The sequence below is a fragment of the Dama dama genome, chromosome 7 (genome assembly GCF_033118175.1).
Source record: "Dama dama isolate Ldn47 chromosome 7, ASM3311817v1, whole genome shotgun sequence".
Lineage (NCBI taxonomy): Eukaryota > Metazoa > Chordata > Mammalia > Artiodactyla > Cervidae > Dama > Dama dama.
Genome location: NC_083687.1, coordinates 29,858,383 through 29,878,626, shown reverse-complemented (window position 1 = coordinate 29,878,626; position 20,244 = coordinate 29,858,383). Strand labels below are relative to the sequence as shown.

At 52.9% G+C, this 20,244-nt stretch overlaps 2 protein-coding genes across 2 annotated transcripts; both read right to left on the bottom strand.

Annotated features, from left to right (window-relative positions):
• Window positions 1-2,157: 2,157 nt before the first annotated feature.
• Window positions 2,158-3,278, bottom strand: C7H6orf15 (chromosome 7 C6orf15 homolog). The gene is made up of 2 exons (XM_061146260.1): window positions 3,212-3,278; window positions 2,158-2,978 (listed from the first exon to the last, which is right to left on the bottom strand). Exons 1-2 carry the CDS (start codon window positions 3,276-3,278, stop codon window positions 2,158-2,160), a joined length of 888 nt encoding a protein of 295 aa, XP_061002243.1.
• A 3,894-nt stretch (window positions 3,279-7,172) lies between these two features.
• On the bottom strand, window positions 7,173-10,979 carry CDSN (corneodesmosin). The gene is made up of 2 exons (XM_061146130.1): window positions 10,895-10,979; window positions 7,173-8,806 (listed from the first exon to the last, which is right to left on the bottom strand). Exons 1-2 carry the CDS (start codon window positions 10,977-10,979, stop codon window positions 7,173-7,175), a joined length of 1,719 nt encoding a protein of 572 aa, XP_061002113.1.
• Between the last annotated feature and the right edge of the window lie 9,265 nt (window positions 10,980-20,244).

Here is a 20,244-nt window from a genome sequence, read left to right as displayed (position 1 = left end):
ATCAGTACATGAGCAGCAGCTCTCACTGCAAACCTCAGGACATTTATTATATTGCAGATTACTGACCAATCCCACTATTTTAAATAGCAACAACTTAAAGCAAAACAACCTTAAAGCAAAGACCAGTCCAACAAAGGTGACCACAGCTACCCAAGACCCTCCATCTGCACTGAGTAGTGGACGAAGTCCATTTCCTCAGCTCTATATTACCCTGTCAGCCCTGGCTCACTTCTGTATCTGGGCGTCAGTATCTCCACCTGTATAATGGGCCCAGCAGTGCCTACCCAGTGGAATTGTTTTGGGGATTAGCTGGAAGGATATTATGAAAGCACCTCATCTGGAGTCTGGCACATAGCAGGTGCTCAATAAAAATTAGGTGGGTTTTTGTTAATTGCATATTATACCTGAACACTCCCTGGACAGATAATGAGAAATACTTGGTTTGAGTCACTGACTCTGTCACACGCTAGCTGTGTCACCTTGTGTAAATTGCTTAATCTCTCTGAGCTTCAGTTGCTTTATCTTACTTACAACGCCTTCCTCAGAGATGTTAATGAAGGTTAAAGGATGGAATGTACAGGGCATTCCTGATTGAGAAAGGCTTTGTTGGGGAGATGGCAGTGAGGCTCTGGGAAGGGCACGGTAGCAGTCCAGATGCTACTGGCTGGGCAGCATCTGGGAGTTTGCCTGCAGGCTTGTGGCTCAGGAATAAAGTGGAAGAAGAGAGAAAACAGGAGTGTTGCCTCAGTGTTTGCTGAGTGCTGACCTTGGTCCCGACGCTGTCCATGGTGCTGGCAGTTCCTCAGTGAACCAAACAAACCCCCTTTCCCGCCGAGTTTGTGGGGAACGGAGGAGGGGAGTGCTGACACAGAATTTAAAAATCCCTAACAGTCTAGTGGTTAAGACTCTGTGCTTCCAGTGCAAGGGGTGTGGAATTGATCTCTGGTTGGGGAACTAAGATCAGTCAAGCTATGGTGTAACCAAAAAAATAAAGAAAAGTGCAAATAGAAGTGACTTAGAGAGAAGGAGGTAGCCAGAGAGAGGGACAGAGAGAAATGAAACCAAGCCCAAGAGAATGAACTTGGGCTTGTGAAGAGACAGGTGCTGAATCAGAACCAGAATCGCCTGCCCCAGCACTGGGAGAAACTGAGAGTCCAGAGTGGGAAAGGATTGAGGGAGGAGGTTGATAGAGGTCATGTGGTTGGTGATGGGAGGATATGGGTGGACACCAGGGATTGCACCTTCTAGAAACCCCATCACCCCTGCCAACTTCTGTTAAATTCCTTCTGCATTTTCTTAGAGTGAGCCTTCATCACCGCACTCCAACTCCTGTACAAGGATGCAGAGCTCCTGGGAAAACCAGAGGGAGGGCAGTGTGACCAGAAGAAGAGGCCAAGTCATCACGTGGGGACAAAAGCATTAAATGCAGCCACAGGCGGGGTTGTTGGCTCCACATTTCTCTGTTCCTGTCCCTTCTCCCTTTCTTTCTTCCTCCATAGAAGTCTGCCCTTTGTTCAGCAAATGCCCTAAGCCCATGATTCTCTGGGGTACAATGTACCAAGTGATGCATGTAAGGGAGGAGATCAGTGCCTCCTTCACTTCTAGGAACCATGACTTTCTGGGAAGAAAGACAAATGTGGACTAAATGACTTTCTCTGCCCCTCTGTGTCACTGAATGAAAGGGCATTCACTCCCCACTTGGACCTCATCCTTCCCTCCTGCCACAGGTGCCATCTCAGTTCATCCTGCTGCCCCTCCTCTCCCTTTCAGAGTCCAGGACAGTGGAGCCAGCTCTCCCACCTGGCCCAGGTGAGACCATGAGACCCTACCCTCAGACACCTGGGCTTTGATCTTTTGCAAAAGATGGGGATAGAAAGAGAGCATCAGAAGGACCCTGGGGGGACATGGAGATGACTAGAAAATGGGGATGGACAAAACTCCAGTTTGCACCCAGAAACAAAGACACCGAGAAGGAGTGGATTCAGTAAGTGCTGTGTTTTATTGGGGATCAGCGTACAGAGAGCAGGGAGGCAATGATAGTGGGGATGATGCTAGAAAACAACTGATAGGATCTTGATTTAGCTCATGCCACAAGGGGAGGGAGCCAGACTTCCTCCTCTGACTTCTAACTAGGGTTTTCCCTGCTCTGCCATCCTCCTAACTCCACTGTGACCCAGGGTTTTGAGGATTGGGGAAGCCAGCTGGGATGCTCCAAGAAGAGCCAGGAGGACGGAGAACTCTGGGAGGAAATCGATTAATACCTGGGTATAGAGGCATATTCCCCCAGCTGGTACTTGGGTATTGATGAATGTTACCCCAGATTCCCACAGGGTATGGCATGGGCCTTGTTCCCCATCCAGTGCCAGGACCTCCACCTCCCCAGGACGCACTGGGATTCAGGGTCCTCCAGGGGTGACCAGGCAGAAGTGGCTGTCGTAATCTGTTAATGAGAGCCCAGAGTGGGGATCGGGCAAGAATGTCTCCTGGGGAGCCCAGCACATTAGGACGGAGTGGCCATCTAGACTCAGAGTCCCGGTGGAAGAGTGAGGACTCGCGTGAGGGGTCTCCGAGGTGTGCAGAGGGCCCTGCGGGCCAAGGCCTGCTGCCTGCCGGGAGGGCAGCCACCCTAGAAAGGTAAGACAGTTCTCCGGGCAGCACTTCCCCGACGTGGTCCTCGACAGCAGCTGCCATCATCGGCCAAGGGTCTTCCGAGGGCCAGGAGTCCATGGAGAGCAGCCCCCCAGAGGGGGGCCAGCCCTGAACCCCAGGACCTCCTACAGGTTGAGAGCCATGCGGTGGAGAAAGATTGGGCTTCAGAGCAGCCCTGGCCAAATCATTAGGCCCAGGGGCTGGTTTGGGTTGAGGATGCTCGGCGTTGGAGGGGCCGGTCAAGGGAGGTGATCCCAGCAGGGGCAAGCTGATCCCCAGGTCTCGAGGAACTTTCTCGTCCATCACACCAATGCTCCGGGCAAGGAGGCCTGGGAAAGGGGAAGAGGAGGCAGCCAGTGGACCAGATGTTTGGTCCCAATGCCCTCCCCTCCCTGATTCCCTGAGCCCATTTTTTTCAAGTCCCTTCACTTCCCCTGAGCCAACTCTTACCTCCTCAGGGACCCAAGTGTATAGCCTCCTGCCTTTACCCCTTCCCTCAATTCCCAGTTTCCCCAAGGACCCCCAGTCCGCTCCGGCCCGAGGAGCGGCAGAGCCTCTCTACCTGGGAGATGAAGACAGACGAGGAACAGCCCCAGAGGAGCCCGGCTCCCCACCACAAGGCCCTGCATCTTGCTCTGCATCTCCCTCAGCCCCTAGACATCCAGCCCTTTATCCTGTCAGTGGGGCGGGGGACATCAGAAACAGGCTGAGCCAGTGGTTATGGAAACAATAAATCCCCACATTCCACCCTCATTTCTAATTCATTCTGTGGCAACAGGTGCCACTTGAATGACCCAGGGAAGCTAGGTGTTCCCACCCTGCTCTTTTCCTCAACCTCCCCACCCCTTCCGAATCCAGGTGCTCTGGCTTGCATCTCATCATGGGTTGCCAGCCCTATTCATCCTGGTTCCCTACGCCAACCATATGAGGACCTTCACCCTTGGGGTCTCTCTCCAACTCTTCACTTCTCAGCAATAGAAACACTTGATTCTGTTTGGGATCCAGATTATCCCTTCCAGCACCCCTTTCTTGTGTACCCCTAAAGCTCCATCATCGTGGCCTCGAACTGCAGGAGCTTCTGCATGGCCCCCATCTGAGGGGCTGCTCCTAGATGAGACCCTGTGTCTTGGGAAATAGACCTGGTTCCCATCCTTAAAAGATGGTGGTATATTGGTTTCCTATGGCTGCTATAACAAGTAACCACAAACTGAATGTCTTACAATACAAACTTACTATCTTAAATTGTGAAGATCAGAAGTCTAGGTAGAGCCTTTCTGGAGGCCCCCAGGGGAGAATCCATTTCCCTGCATCTTCCAGCTCCTAGAGGCCACCCAGGCTCCTTGGCTCATGGTCCACTTCCTCCATGTTCAAAGCCATAAATAGTAGGATCTCATACTGCGTCAGTCTGACCTCCTCTTCTTCCCTCTTTAAAAATCCTTATGATTACATCGGGCCCACCCAAGTAATCCCAGATAATCTTCCTATTTTAAGGTCATCTGACTAACAACCTTAATTCCACCTGCAAACAATTTCCCATTGCTATGTAACCTCACATACTCTAGTTTTCAGGCATCAGGACATGGACATCTTAGCTGATGGGGAGGGCACCATTCTGCCTACCTCAGATGGTCAAATATGTACACAGAATACAAGAGATACAGTGAGAAAGAGACAGAGAGAGAATAGATATTTCCAGCTAAGTAGAAGGAGGGCATTGATATGCACTTGTCAAGTAGCCAGGAGTTGATCATTGTTAAGGCTGAGTGATGAGAACATAGGGGTTCATTAACTATTTTGTCTACTCTGAAATCTGCTTGATATTTTTACAATAAAAAGTATCTAAATGCCTTTATTACTCTATTGCTTGTTTCCAGGACACACCCAGACTAGGCTTCCCTTGTTGCAGGAAGTCTAAATATTAGCTGCTAGACTTTACCATTTCATCCTCATTTATGGTTGTTTAGTTGCTAAATAGTGTCTGACTCTGTGACCCCATGGGCCGTAGCCCGCCAGGCTCCTCTGTCAATGGGATTTCCCAGGCAAGAATAATGGAATGGGTTGCCACTTCCTTCTCCAGACTATCTTCCCAGTATTCCAGGCATTGAACTTGAGGCTCCTGCATTTTCAAAAGGATTCTTTACCACTGAGCCACCAGGGAAGACCAAAATCTGAATAGCCTAATGTAAATATTAATAATGCTTAATTTTTTAAAACTAGGAACTATATTCCAATAAAAATTTTAAAAAAATAGAAGATGCAGATGTGGCCAGTGATATAGGACAGCAGCCTTTTGGGATGACATCCATCAGTTTTACAAAACTTTTTGACCTGGATCACACCAGAAACTAAAGGAATGTCCAGGTCAGAGGCTGCAGCCCTCCCACAGTGGTGGTCCACAGAGCCTGTGAGGGTCTTGACTCCTGTCATTGGCTGCAGTCCAGGTAATAGTAACCAAGGGCAACTCCAGAGTGATAACCCAGACAGGACTGTTCTGGAACCCTCCTCTGTCTTCAGTCAACCCTGCAGGTTGGCTCACTGCTCCAGGTCACTTCTGAGCAATATAACATATTTCTGCTGGTTCAGGAATCTCAACAACAGTCCAAAATTTGGGGCCAGCTAACACCATCCCCGGCTCAACGGACATGAGTTTGAGTATCCTCCAGGAGTTGGTGATGGACAGGGAGGCCTGGTGTGCTGCAGTCCATGGGGTTGCAAAGAGTCGGACATGACTGAGTGACTGAACTGAACTGAATACCATCTCAACAGGAGAGAATGAAGTGGCTCCTAGGGCAAGGGTCAGTTCCTTTGCAGCCAAGCAGAGGCTCTGGGAGGTGCCCTGTGCTTTGGGGTGAGGCCCTTCCTGTAGGGATAAGCACAGTTCACCATCCCCTCCTTGGGGTGTGAGAGCTGCCTCGGCCTTGGCATCTCCCCTGCTGTCTCCAGGACAGAGTCACATGGCCCTTGGTACGTTCTCCACAATCTTGGTCTTCTCTGGGGGAGGCCACCCCCCCTTCCCACTGTAGCGCTCCCCTCTCACCTCTCCAGCTCTCACTCTAGACCCACCGCAGAGGCAGCAGGAGAGTGAAGGTGGAAAGGACACTGCTGGCTGTGTTCTACCACGGCTGGGGCATGTCAGTGTAGGCCAGTGAGTCACCGCGCTGGGCTGCACACCCGTCGTGCTCTCGTCCTCTCTGTCTTTTACTCTCTCCACCCACAGCTCCCAAAACAACACCCACCTGGGCTCCTACTCAGGCCCCAGGAATCTGGTCCGGGCTGTTGTGTTCCAGCCTTCCCAAGGCTCCAGGTGTCCCAGAAACCTAGGAAATCAATGCTCAGGACACCCAGAGAGGATGGCATCTGAAAGATGAGGCCAACTAAAGGTAGAGGAGAAGGAGCGGGTGTGGGGCGGGGAGGGAATCATTAGGGCTCTTCGTAAGGAGAGGGGAGGACCCCCGGGTGAATGGGCGGTGGAGAGAATGAATTTCCTGGGGAGTGAGAGAGAAGAGGCATGGGAGGAAGGATCTGGGAGACCAAGGTTGCTTGGCCTCCTGCTTTCGGTTCAACAAATATTTATTGTTTTCCTCCTTTGTGGGAGGAGATATAAGATATAAGAGATACTGGGGCCAATTTACAAACAAAAGTGGGGGACACAGGACCTTTAGAGGTATAGGAGAGCATCACCCAGGTCCTAAGAGGAGACCCTGGACACCAAGAAGGCAAAGAGTCTAATCTAGTTCTCACAGTTTATTGAAACATCTGTGCCAGACCCAGTGACAGCAGGGAGGCTGTCCCAGTCTCCGCAGAGAGCCTGGTATCTCCCCCGACAAAGGGCACGAAGCATCTGAGTGCTGAGGGAAGTGGCAACCAGGGAGAGGGGATGGAGATGAAGACTGAGAGACAAGGAGGAGTGTTTGGGAACTCACAAAGGGCGTGGTGAGCTCTATAATGGAAGGTGGGAGTGGAACCGGGAGTGTGAGAACCCAATAGCATATCTCGCTGGTTGACCAGATGGTGGAATGAGATCAGTGGAAAATGGTCATTGTTTTCAAATAATCGTTTGGTTTGTGCTTTATGTGGCAAAGCAGGGATGAGGGTGGGAGGGGATGACTTGTCCAGGCATCACAATTACTCTAGGAGATTTCGGGGGCGGGGGCGGGGGGTGGGGGGTTTCCCAGTTAAGAATCTGAATGGGTAGGGTTAGCCAGTAGACTATACCATCTCAAAGAAATGGCAGAGGAAATTCTGGGGAGTGGAAATCTGGTGGGGATGGGGGGACACTGCAGTAGAAGAGGAGATTTGGATTTGGAGCCTACAGTTTGGGGAGGTAAAAAAAGAAGTGATAGGGAGAGTCCACCACACTGGGGCGATGGGGGAAGTGGGGGCAGCTCTCTTGGGAGGGAGGAGGGAAATTGAGCTACCCCATGCCTGGACTACCCCTGAAATTCTCCCACTTGGGAGATGGAGTGTGTGTGTGTGTGTGGGTGTGGGTGTATGCCTACACACACATGGAGGCAAAATCTGCTTTATGAACTGTTAGGTAGATCTCCCTGGGGTAGGAAAACTTCAGGGTCAGCTAGCTGGGGCCCCAGAGGCTTCACCTGGGCTAGGATGTCCCGGATGGAGCGACAAGGGTTCTTTCCAGAGTTGCCAGGACCACAGGGCTTGGCACCAGCTGAGGGGTCAGGTTGGGGAGAGCCATTTGGACCTCCACTCAGGGTCGAGGAGGAGACAGAAATGCAAGGGTGACCAGGAGCGCTGGACTTGCTGCCACAGGGCTGAAGGATGATTTTGCCACCAGATAGGGAGCTAGAGCTGCCGCCGAGGGAGCCAGTGCCTGGTGGGGAGCAGGGCCCCTGAGAAACACCACCACAGGGATGGAAAGATGAACCAGAACTGCTGGAAACGCTGGAACTGCTGGAGACTCCAGAGCTGGAGAGGGAGCAGGGCCCCTTAGAGCCCAGGGAGCCAACCACACAGGGCTGGACCCCACCAGAGCCCACTGGCTGGAACACTGCAGTCGAGGAAGCTCCAGACTGGTAGATATTGGAGCTAGAAGAGCTGCGGTTGGGAATGATGGGGTTGCCAGAGAAGTACTTGCCCTCAGAGACGGGGGGCCCAGCAGCAAAGGAGGGCACTCCTGGGGAGCCTTTGATGGGGCCGTCTTTGGTGAAGTAGCCCACCGGGTAGATTTTGCCCCCACTGTAGGTCATGCCTGGGACCAGATAATTGTTGGAGGAGCCACCCACCACCTCATAGCTGCCATATTGGTCCACAGAGGTGATGGGGGGGCAGGGCTTGCCTGGAGGGCCTCCGTTGAGGCAGGGGACCCTTTGACCCACTCCGGGGCCACCGGGGCCACCGGGACCACCAGAGCCATGCTGCTCCACCACCACCACTACTGGCCTTTGACCCCCGGACACAGAGTGGGAGCTGGAGATGTAGGAGCCAGAGTGTGAGACGATGGGCCCCCCGCTGCAGGGAGAGTCAGGGATGTTGGGACCACAGGGCCGCAGCTTGGAGCTGACCTTCTGGCCCCCGCTGCTGGACACCCAGGAGGTTTGGGAGCTAGAAGAGCTCAAGCCTCCTCCTGACTGGGAGCTGATGCTTCCTGACTGGAGGGAGCTCGATGCACCTTGTAGAGTAGAGCCTGGTCCAGAGGAGTAGCTTATCTGGGAATACCCCGTTCCTGGCTTAAATAACGAAGATCCAGAAGAACCACCATGGACGACAGTGGATCCAGCGGAGCCACTGCTGGAGACACTGCTGGAGACGCCACTGGAGCCGCCACTGGGGCGACCACTGGGGCCACTGGAGCCACTGGAGCCACTGGAACCACCACTGGAGCCGCCACTGGGGCGACCACTGGGGCCACTGTAAACAACACTGGATCCACTGGAGCCACCGCTGGGGCCACTGGAGCTGCCACTGGAACCACCACTGGGGCCACCACTCAGGCCACTGGAAACACCACTGGAACTGCTGGAACTGCCACTGGAGCCACTGGAGCTGCCACTGGATCCACTGGAGCTGCCACTGGAGCCACCACTGGAGCTGCTGGAGTCCCCCTTCCCCAGGAGACAGGGGTCATTGGGGGAGGTGATACGTGTGGGGTCCTTGCAGGGGTCTAAGAAGGTCCCGATGCTCTTGGCCAAGGTCCCTGGTGAGGAAAGCAGTGGTTAGTAAGGGCCAGAGAGGCTGGGCTTTCTCCCTCCCCTCCCAGGCCCACCTCAGACATCTGACACTCTGATCTCTCGCTGAGAGGAGCCCAGGGAGAGAGTCTGGGGTGGGAAAGGCGGGGAGAAGTGGCTTTCACACCTGAAGAAAAATGAGATGGCAGCTTATTCTGGGAGAAGAGGCAGGAGGGAAGCCGGAGATCGACCAGAGAAAAAGAATATGCGACTCCAAAGCAGGAGGCCTCAGAGGAAGATGAGAGGGAATGAAGAAGTGGCAGGAATGAATAGGTCTAAAAAACAGAATAGCAAAGAGACAGAGAGTGGGGGAGAGTGAGGCTCTGAGAGGTGGGGGAGACCTCAGGACCAAATAGAAGGAGGACAAGAAAGACAGGAAGACAGAGGACTGAGAAGCGAGGGGAAATAGCCAAAGGGACGCTGAGGAATAGGGGAAACAGGGGAAAGGAAGCAGGGAAACAGGGAAAGGAAACAAGAAAACAGGGAAAAGAGAAACAGGAGAAAGGGACAGCAGTAAAGGACAGGACACGTGAGGACCATGATTCGGTCACTCGCTTCCCTCAAAAGGCCAGACTCGGGTACAGGATAGAAATCCTGCTTTCCATCTCAGCATGCCATGCCAGGAAGCCTGGGCGGGGGCCAGGACACAGGGGCATGCACTGTTGCTTCAGAATCTGCTGGTACCCGCGCAGCGATGGGACACTGCACCCTGAGCCCAGCCCAGGGATATGGGAATGAAACCCTCCCCAGGCCTCTGACTTTCATCAGTACTGCAGGCCTGCCTGCCCCCAGGCCCACATCTGACTGCTCCTGCATTTATGTCTTTCCTGAACTGACCCTTTGTTCCTCACCCCGGCACACCCTCCCCCCATCCTTCCTCTGCTCCCCTCCTCGAACCCCTCCGGTCCCAAGAGCCACATGCTTCAGCTTATACATTTGGAGAGGCCAGATCTGCCCTGCCTTCCTCACAGCGTTTCTGTGACCATGGATGTGATCATCTATTAGAAGCTGCTTTACAAAAACAGACAGCATTATCCATGATTTATTACTCCTCCTTCAACCTCCACCAAAAACCAGGTCTCCACAATCCGTGCAGTTCCCATTCTCTCCTCAAAAAGAAATTCAACACATCCACCTTCACACCAACCCCCAGCTCTGCTCGCAGCCCCCTCCACTCCGCTGCACCGATCAGCCAGCACCCCACTATTCTCCTCTGCTCCCCCATGCCACGCAGCTGTGGTCACCCAACACAGGCCCCAGAGTCACCCAGCCTGGGGTTTGGAGCCCAGCTTAACTGTTTTCTAATTTGTGATCTTGAGCCAGTTTCCTCAGTTCTCCAACCTCTGTGTCCTCCTTTGCAGAGTGGGAATTAACAAATCTCTCACACCGTTCTTCTACTGATTAAAAAAGCTAATGTACTTCTACTGATTAAAAAAGCTAATGTACTTAAAGTGCTAGTACATGCAACTTCCCTCGCAGTCCAGTGGTTAAGACTGCTGTGCTCCCAATGCAGGGGGCACAGGTTTGATCCCTGGTCGGGGAATTAGGATCCCACAGGCCTCGCGGCATGGTTAAAAAATAAAAATAAATATAGTGCTAATAGTGTCTGGCATATAAAAGGGCCTCTATGAATGGTAGCAATTAATATGACTACTAAATGTCCAATCTTCATCTTCTAGCACCCTAATAATAATATAATTACAACAACATCCATCAACATATAACCGTCTAGAATTTCCACAGCAGTGTCACATGCATTACTTAATTAGAGGCTCATAGAGAAACTAGAGCAAGGTGTTAACATTAAGCTCATTTTTAAACTTTCAGAAAGGGAGGCTCAGAAAGTTTAAGAAGCTTGCCTGAGGTGCCAAGGCAGTGAGGAGCAGCCTCTAGACTCAAGCATCAGGTTCCAGAGCCTCAGCCCTCCCCCAATCCCCCATTTCTGGGTCCTCTCCTGGACTCTCACCCCGCAGGGCTCCCTCCAGCCTTCCCTGACCAGTTGTCTGAATCTCCCTCCTCTCCCCACTCTCCCCGCTCCCAGGGCCCCAACCTCCTACCTTGCAGGAGGAGACCAGCCAGCAGCAGAGCCAGCACCCCTCGCCCTCCCACACACCCTATCTGGGATGCTCGTGAAGAGCCCATCTTGGACCGCATGGCCTCCTGACTGACGGCAGCTCCTGGACACCCGGGGCCTTTATGCCAGGGCAGGACATTCTCGGGGCAGGAGTCACTGTGGGGAGGAGAGGAGGGGCGGAGGGGTAGGCGCCTGGGGGAAGTTGGTGTGGCCGGGAGGAGCTGAAGCAATCAGTTTGAGCATCTGCCTACTCAGCAACAGGGCCGGCTGCAGTGTGTGGCGTGTGCCCTGGCCAAGGGGCCAGTTGGCCGGCCGGCTCTGGCTCCTCGTTGCCTAACCCGGAACCAGGCGCTCTGCCCCAGCGGCCGCCCACTCCGGGGCGGCCACTCTCACCACAGGGCCCAGTCACCTGGCTCCCTCACTCTCCTGCCTTCCCCAGTATTGGCGTGTCTGACACCCCATCCTCTCTCCGTGCACAGATGGAGAGCTTTCAAATGTCAGCTTGCCCTCAGGTACCAGCTGCAGCCCCCACCCCGCCTGGGATCCCACCCACAGCTCCTGGATTCGTCCCTGTCCTGGGGACCCATCACTCAGCTTCCCCTCTCCTCCTCCCTCCCCACCTCCTGCTGTCACAGCCCAGGTCCCATGCCTGCCACGCTCCTGTGTTCCATCAGTGAGTGGGCCTTCGGAGTCTGCACCCCAAAACCGGCCCCCGACCTCTCCCTTCTGGGGGGCTCCAAGGACAGCACGTGGGCGCTGGACTCCAGGGCCTCAGCCTGAGGACAGGCCTGGGCTGGGGACCCCTGTCATAGCTGGGCCTCGGTTACTCACAGGCCACTCACAGCCCCTCCTCCAGGGGTGACCCTGACTCCAGTGGGTGAGCAAGAGGCTAATAAGACTAATTGGGAAGGTGGTGGCCCTGCCGCCCATTAACCGGCTGCCCGGCCTGAATGAGCGAACAGGAAGCAGCTGGCTCGGCCTGGGTAGGATCCTGGGTAGGACAAAGGAGGGTCAGCGGACTCCAGGGTCCCTGAGGATGAAGGGCAGACCTGGAGGAGCAGAGCTCTGAGGTCTGCTAAGAGGGGGATGGTCCCTCTCCCCTGTATTCCCCACCCTCTGCCTTTAACCCTGGCCCCACCCCAGCCAATTAATTGCTCAGTGATACTGCCCACAGTATCAGTATCAGAGGGAGGGACCTGGGAGTCGGGTCAGGTTCTCTGCCTCCTTCCCAAGCCCACCCAGGCCTCTCCCTGCCCCCTCGCCCGGACTCTCAGTCCCATACTACCCAGTCTCCTCACAGAGGCAGCCCTTCGCCCGGAGCCCCAGGCCCCTCTGTCCTTTTCTCTATCTCCTGCCCTGGTCCTGACCCAGCCCGGCACTGTCTACAGAATCTTCTGCAACCATGGAATTGTTCTGACTCTGTGCTGTCCAAAATGGTAGCCACTCGCCACGTTGTGGCCACTGAGCATGTGAAATGGGGCTACTATGACTGAAGGGACCGAATCTTTTTTAAAGATTTACTCGCTGATGGCTATGCTGGGTCTTTGCTGCTGTGTGCGGGCTTTCTCTAGTTGCAGTGCATGGGCTTCTCATTGCACTGGTTTCTCTTGTTGCGGAGCACGGGTTCCAGGCACGCAGGCTTCAGTAGTTGCCGCACGTGGACTCAGTAGTTGCGGCTCCCGGGCTCTAGGGTACATGGGCTTAGTTGCTCTGCCACACGTGGGATCTTCCCTGCCCAGGGATGGAACCTGCATCTTCTGCATTGGCAGGTAGTTCCTTACCACGAAGCCACTAGGGTGGCCCTGAATTTTTCATTTGAATTTAAATGTAAACAGCTGCATGTGCTTAGTGGCTACAGTCGGTTGAATCTAGCCCTTGAGTGTCCGCTAGTACCCAAAATGACAGTGGAAGAGAGGGCGGGCTGTGGGGGTAGCCAGACAGCAGTCCCTGAAGAGGCTTGATGCAGTGGGGAGGGGAAAAAACCCCCACTGGTTTCAGAATCAGGATGACCTGGGTTCAAGTCCCAGCTAACCTCCCAGCTTTGGGTACCTCACCCAAACTCTCTGAACTTCAATATGCCCATCTGCAAAATGGGAGTATTTTAAATGATGCCTGTGTCCTGTCTATGTCCTCCACCGGGGGAAGGCGACTAGGCTGGGCTCACCCACAGCCCCAGGCCCTCTCCAATCCAGCTGACCTCGAGGAGGCTCCTCTCCGCCCCCTTCCCCTCCTACAGGGCAGCAGACATTGCACACAGGGGTGCTATTTAAAATGCTGCTCCTTCCTAGACCCTCAGGCCCCACTGGCTCCAGTTTCAGCGGGCAAGGAGGGAGGGGGCCCTGGGAGCAGAGAGGGGAGCGGCCGAGAGGAGAGGAGCCTCGTGGGAGGCGAGAAGAGGAGGAACAGCGAGCTCTGTGGGTTATTCTTTCCCAGCGCAAACAGAGGTGGTGATGTTTGTCCTGTTTTTCCCTCCCGTCCCTCCTGACCTTGGCGGGGCTGGGGCTGAAGGAGGCACAGTCTCTCTGGGCCTCTCGCCAGATCTCCAGCCACCCACACGACACAGTGGTGTGGCCACATTCCTCTTCCCGACTGCTGTCCTCCTGTCCACCCTCCCACCCCATCGTGTACCCACGTCTGCCCCATCCCTCCACCGCCTGCCACACGTGGGCCCTCTGAGCCCCTTGTTTCTTTCTGAAATCAGCCCCGACGTGGTTTACTCTGTTATGTCCCTGGATCTCCCCATTAACCCCTCTCTCAGCTCAGGCAGCAAAAATCTGAAGCTGATGGCACCCAGGAGGGCAGGGAAGGGCACTGACTCGGGGACTGCCCAAGTCGGGGCCACCTCAGGACACTGACCGGTGAGACGAGGCCCAGGTGGGTCCGCTGTGTTCTCCAGCCGCTGAGTCTACCTCTCACCTGCCAGCAAGCGCCCTGCCCAGTGAAAGGAGGGAGTGAGTGAGTGTGGGAGGCAGGGGACAGCCCCCCATCAGACAAGGTCAAGCTTAAAGCACGTGCCGCCCAGAGGGTCCCTGCCCCTTGTCTGAAGAAGGCAGGCTGCGTTCCCTCCAAGCCTCCCCAGGGCTGTCGTGTTCTGCATGGGGTGCAGGTTCAGTGTCCACCGTCCTAAACTGCAAGGCAGGTGGGGGATGATGACCCGTCCTTGCCCTTGAGGAGCTACGTTCCAGCTGCGAACTCACAGCCTAGGAGGAAGGCCGGCCTTGGCTTCGAGGAGGCGGCAGGACTTTCCCTGGCCCTTGAGGAATGATGAGAAGAGAGGGAGCAGGCAGCTCAGACTCGGGGCCCTGGCGGTGCTGAAAGAATATTTAGAAGGTGCGCTGGCTTGGGTTGGTGTGGGAAGTGTAGACACAGAAGAATAGCAGGCTGGAGGAATGGACCTGCAGGGCGGTGCCCATAACCAGGTTAGAGGAGGGTGAGGGAACTGAGGGGTCTGAGTGGGAACAGCCTGGGGAGAGGAGGTTTGGAGTAGAGAACCACGGTTTCCTGATTGCCGACTGTGGGCCAGACTTGGTCCCACATAGCCAACACCTGCTCTGGTGTTTAATCCTCACAACAGCCCTGTGGATGAGCGTTTTTTCTCCCCCATTTCACAGATGACAAAACTGAGTTTAAATTATTTGCCCAAACCAGCTGATAATAAGCAAAAGTGTTTGGAAAGGACTCAAACCCAGTCTACTCAGGTCTCATTTCTTCATGCAGCTGGCCCTGTGCCATACATTAATGGCAGCGGTCCATGGACAGGCTTCAGCGGATCCTTAAACACTGTAAGAAGATGTGCAAATTCCTCTGTCATCGAAGTCTCAGAAGTTAAATCCTGAGTGAGGAAGTCCTCCCACTCAACCTTTTCTTCTCTGCATTTCACCCATGGGCCTGAAAGTCATGACAGCAGTTCTAGAATGAGTGTTCCATGCAGCAGTCCTCAGTAGAGCTAAGGCTTACGCTTGAGGGGGAAAAGGAATGAGAAAAAAAAAATAGGGGACTTTCCTGGTGGCTCTTTGGCTAAGACTCTGTACTCCCGATGTAGGAGGCCCAGGTTCGATCCCTGGTCAGGGAACTAGATCCCACGTGCCGCATCTAAGAAGATTGAGTGCCGCAACAAAGATCAAATAAATATTTTTTTTTTAGATAGGAAGAGAAAAAGCCTGAAAGAGGAGGTTATTCTGTGTCGGGGAGAGGTGGAGAGGCCAGCGGGGCCACTCTGGGCTCCAGGGCCTGTGGGCTCTCCCCTCCTTTAGCTCCAAACCCATGTTCCTCCCCTGCTCTCCGCTTCTCCAACACACTTCCTCCACCTGTGGAGGACTTGAACTTGGCTCTGACACACAGCCACTCAGCCGTGCTCTCTCATGGGCCCGTCTGTCCCGCCCTCATTCCTCGTGAGTGACTGGCCCCCTTGAGCCTCTCTTCTCTCCCCTGGATGAGCTTTTTCTTCTGTGGGACGCAGCACACTTCCATTAACAGAGAGCAGAGCTCACATGGCCCCGAGGAGGAAGTCCTGGGATTTCCCCCTGAACAAGGATTCATCTGATGCTAGGGTGGTTCTGTGTCAGAAAATCCCTTATGTGACTCAGGGGAGCTCACCCCGACATAATGTGAGAATCACTGCTCTGGAGAGTGATCTTCAAAATACATTCCATGGGGGAATTCCTCAGTGGTCCAGGGGCTAAGACTGCTTGCTCCCAATGCAGGGGGACCAGGTTCAATCCCTGGTCAGGGAACTAGATCCCACATGTGGTAACTAAAAGTACACATGCCACAACTAAGATCAGATGCAGCCAAATAAATAAATATTATATACACACATATATATATATATTCCACGATGTGGTCCCTACTCAGCCATATCCTCCCTTCTTCTCCCCTCGGCAACCTGGTCCATCACTCTCTCCGTTAAGACTGATCCCCTGGAATTTGGCCTGGTCAGCACGTCAGCACCCCGTTTGCTCCTCTTGGCCCTGTCCTCACCATCCTGGCAGCTCCGCTGACACACTTCAAGAGACCCGGGTACCAGAGCAGGGACAGGGAGTGAGGGCCGGGGTCAGGGCCAGGACTTCAGCCAGTGAATCCCGCAGAGGAAGAACTTGGCAGGTGGGCGCTCTGCCCACCAGGCTATCTGTCCCCCCAGCCCCATTCTTTCCCCTTCCTCCTCCTGCCCTCCTGCACGAATCAGGGAGTCAGCTGAGTGATGGTCATGCTCCTTGAGTCCGAGACTTCACAGCTCTGTTTAAGCCACATCTGATTTGGCCACTGGCCTTCCTGTCTTGTGACGAGGTGAATGTGGAGGCTGTGATTAGCTCTCGGAGTAACAACAATATTTTTCCTCTTCTCTGTTCTGTGGAGCAAGCGCTAGGGAAACCAGGGCTCATCGTCCACTCATTACGCTCAGCTATTAAATAGTCATTCTTTCCACTGTTGCCATTCATGCATTTTATTGTTATTGGTCACCCAGAATTACAGACCCAGCTCCCTCCAGATCCAGCAGGAGAGGGTGAGAGAGGGGACCTCGGTGCAACCTGAATGTGTATTCGGGTGAGGCTGAAGGATTGTGTCAGAGGGACATCTAGGCAGGGTGTGGCTCTTGGAGTTTCCGGGGTGGGATCTGCAGGGGTCAGTCTTCCCTCCTTCTTCCCGCCTGTCTCAGTCTCTCATGCTGAGAGCTCTTTGCGGGCAGGGAGCATCTCTTACCCCCCAGTGTGTTTCTGGAGCCTGAAGAACTACCCGCACATGGAGGTTAGCACAGCAGGAAACACAGAATCCCATTGGAGAGGTTGGCATCCTGTGTCCAGCTCTGCTCTTGGGGCCCCAGGACTAGAACCAGAGAAGGACACTGACTCCCGCCTGATGGGGTGTAACAATCAGCTCATCACCAACATCTGCACATGCCGGATTTATCTTAATTCTCTCAATGCTCCTAGGGGACCGAGGTTATTGTTTATCCTTTGCTGCTGCAGACATAAGGGTGTTAAGATGACGGTTACTACCAGAAGCTGGGGACTTTACCTGGAATCCTGATGCTGTAGCCAATACTTAGCACCAAGCTAGTTTTTCCTCTTCTCCCCAGATATTTACATGACCTGGCAGTGTCTCTCATTTCGTTCTGTCCTTTGCAGTCTGCCACCTCCTCAGAAGCCTTCTCTGATTTTTCTATTTAAAATTGTACTCCCCCATCCCCATCCCCACACTCAGGGACCATCATTCTCTATGTCCTTCCTCTGCCTTCTTTTTCTCCATAGCTCTTCTCAGGACACGGATTTCCTATCACATACATCCTGTATGCATCTGCTCATTGTTCACTTCCCCCACTAGAAGGTAAGCCTCGTGAGGGCAGGACCCTCCTCTCTGACTCACCACTGTTTCCACAGCTCCAGAGCCCTGCCTGGCTGATGGAGGAAACTCAGTTCATAATGAAATAGATAATGAAGGTGTGGACCCCTAGGGCAAGCATCCTGGCCTGAATTTTCCTGAGGGCCCCGGTGCCTGCCCCATTTCACCTCATGTACCTGACTCACCTTAAAGGACTCACCTTGGCGATTAAGAGGGCATTAGTGGGGCCTGACAGAGGCGGGGGGAGTGGTTGATGTTCAAGTAGGAGCAAGGAGGACTCTGGAGGAAAACACCTTGGAGGAGTCTCTATGCTGCCCTCCAGTGGCAGATTGTGGAACACCACAAAGGAGGAGTTGAGACTCTCAGCTTTGCGTGGATATTTACAGATTACTAAAGAAATCCCCTAAAGTTGCATCCAAGTGCCACACAGAGATCAGACGGCAGAATAGGAACAACGAGTCAGATCACAACACGATGCCCTCACCACTACACTATCCTGTTTTACCTCCGTCACAGGAGTTGAGGTTATGCCATAAAAGAGAAGGGTATTAGCTGGATAAACCTTTGGAAGTGGATTTGGTTTAATTCAACAAGTTATTGCAAGGGAGACCTGGGTTCGATCCCTGGGTTGGGAAGATCTCCTGGAGAAGGAAATGACAATCCACTCCAGTACTCTTGCCTGGAAAATCCCATGGACACAGGAGCCTGATAGGCTACAGTTCGTGGGGTCGCAAAGAGTCAGACATGACTGAGTGCCCTCACTTTCTTTCTTTCTTTCTAACAAGTTATTTGAACCAGACACCTGGTGGGCATTTAATTAAAGACTAAAGGGATAAAATGTACAGCAAGAAAGCTTAGGAGGAAGAGGAATGTGCTTAGTTGTGTCCAACTCTTTGCGGCCCTGTGGAATGTAGCCCACCAGGCTCCCGTGTCCATGGGGATTCTCCAGGCAAGAATACTGGAGCTGGTTGGCATTTCCTCCTCCAGGGGATCTTCCCAACTCAGGGATAGAACCCACATCTTCTGTGTCTCCTGCATTGGCAGGTGGATTTTCTACCTAGAGAACTAGACCAAAACAAGTCTTCAATCAAATGAGTGAAACATGAAATTGGCAGAGGAGTTAGGACTTCCCTTCTGGGCTTGTATCTTATTAATTTAACTTTTATCACATTTTATTGTCATGATTTACATCTTAGTTTCCTCTTGAGACACAAAGCTCCTTGAAGGCAGGGAGGACTGAAACTTCTTGGGATTGTCACCATCACCTAGCACCTCACACGGTTCATGCTCAATAAATAACCATTATATGACTCATGTGAAAAGACCCTGATGCTGGGAAAGATTGAGGGCAGAAGGAGAAGGGGACAGCAGAGGATGAGATGGTTGGATGGCATCACCGACTCAATGGACATGGGTTTGGGTGGACTCCGGGAGTTGGTGATGGACAGGGAGGCCTGGCATGCTGCGGTTCATGGGGTCACAAAGAGTCAGACACGACTGAACAACTGAACTGAACTTATAGGGGCAAATGGATAAACAAATGAATGGTTTGGCATTTCCAGCCTACAGATCTTCAAAGAAGAGCACATAGCCATTTCTCCTGTCTAGTCCAACGACGTCATTTGTCTGCCCAAAGGCTGTGCCCAATGCTTTCTCAAGGTAACTCAACTTCTATAATTAGATTATACCATGATACTAGTTCTAGTTTCTTTTCTCTCATTGGCTAAGCATTTACTGACTACCTACCATGTCCAAGGTACTGAGCCATTGTTCTCTGATTTTCTGATCCTATTCTATTATTTAGTTCTATGACTCCATGTTGACATAAGATGTAATAGTGTCCCCACTGCATTCACTCCTAGGTGAGGTCAGCCAAGGCAGGTGGGGAAGAATCAGCATTGTCTAATTTGAATGGATAAGCTGGCACAATGGGTTCCCCTGTGTTAATATTCCATACCATCCAGTCCCACTCAGGCCTCCTCCCAGCTAATAAACACAGCATTTTTAGGTGACAATATCTTCTGCCTAGTAACAAGAATTACAATCCCCAATTACTTCTTGCTTTCCCTTCATTCTCCCACTCATCCACCTATTGGGTCAAATTAGGAAAAGTTGGTTTAGAGCCTACATCCAGTGTTGACTTTAGCACGTGTGTTGTCTTAGAAGGTGAGCTACCTCTGTCAGCAGTTTCCTCATCTGTGAAATGGGGCTAATAATTTGCTTTATTGAACACCTCGTGGGCCAAGTACTAGGAGAAAAGTAAGGCATACAAAGACAGACCAGACACAATCCTTGCCCTCAAGAAACTCACACTTAACAAGGTGAGAAAGACATGGAAACCAACATGTGGAAACGATGTTAAGAGCCTGAGATCCTTTCCAGGGACTCAGTTTTTCCACTCACATGGTAAAGTGTCTGCCTCCAATGCAGGAGACCCGGGTTGGATCCCTGGATTGGGAAGATCCCCTGGAGAAGGAAATGGCAACCCACTTCAGTACTCTTGCCTGGAAAATTCCATGGATGAAGGAGCCTGGCAGGCTACAGTCCATGAGGTCACAAAGAGTCGGACACGACTGAGCAACTTCACTTTCACACTTTCTACGTTTTAAGAATGTTTTTCTCTTTCCATTCCCAACGAACTTCACTACACTGGCTTGGGAAGTTGCTGAGAGTCAGTTTGAGGGGTTCAGATTTCCTTCTTCCCTTCCATTCCATACCTCCCTGCCACCCTACACCAGCCAGGTATGTACACCTCCCTACAAAGAACACAGTTCTATCCGAGGAGAAAGGCTTTCAGATATGAGCTCCTGAGCCGGGCACCGAGACCTTCTCTAATTCCCCTCAACCTACCTGTCCCACAACTTCGCCCTCTTCTCCAGGCTATAAACCCTTCATTCGGGCAGTTCCCTGGTGGCCTAGTGGTTAGGATTCTGCGCTTTCACTGCCACGGCTGGGCTCAATTTCTGGTTGAGGAACTGATCCCATAAGCTGCAT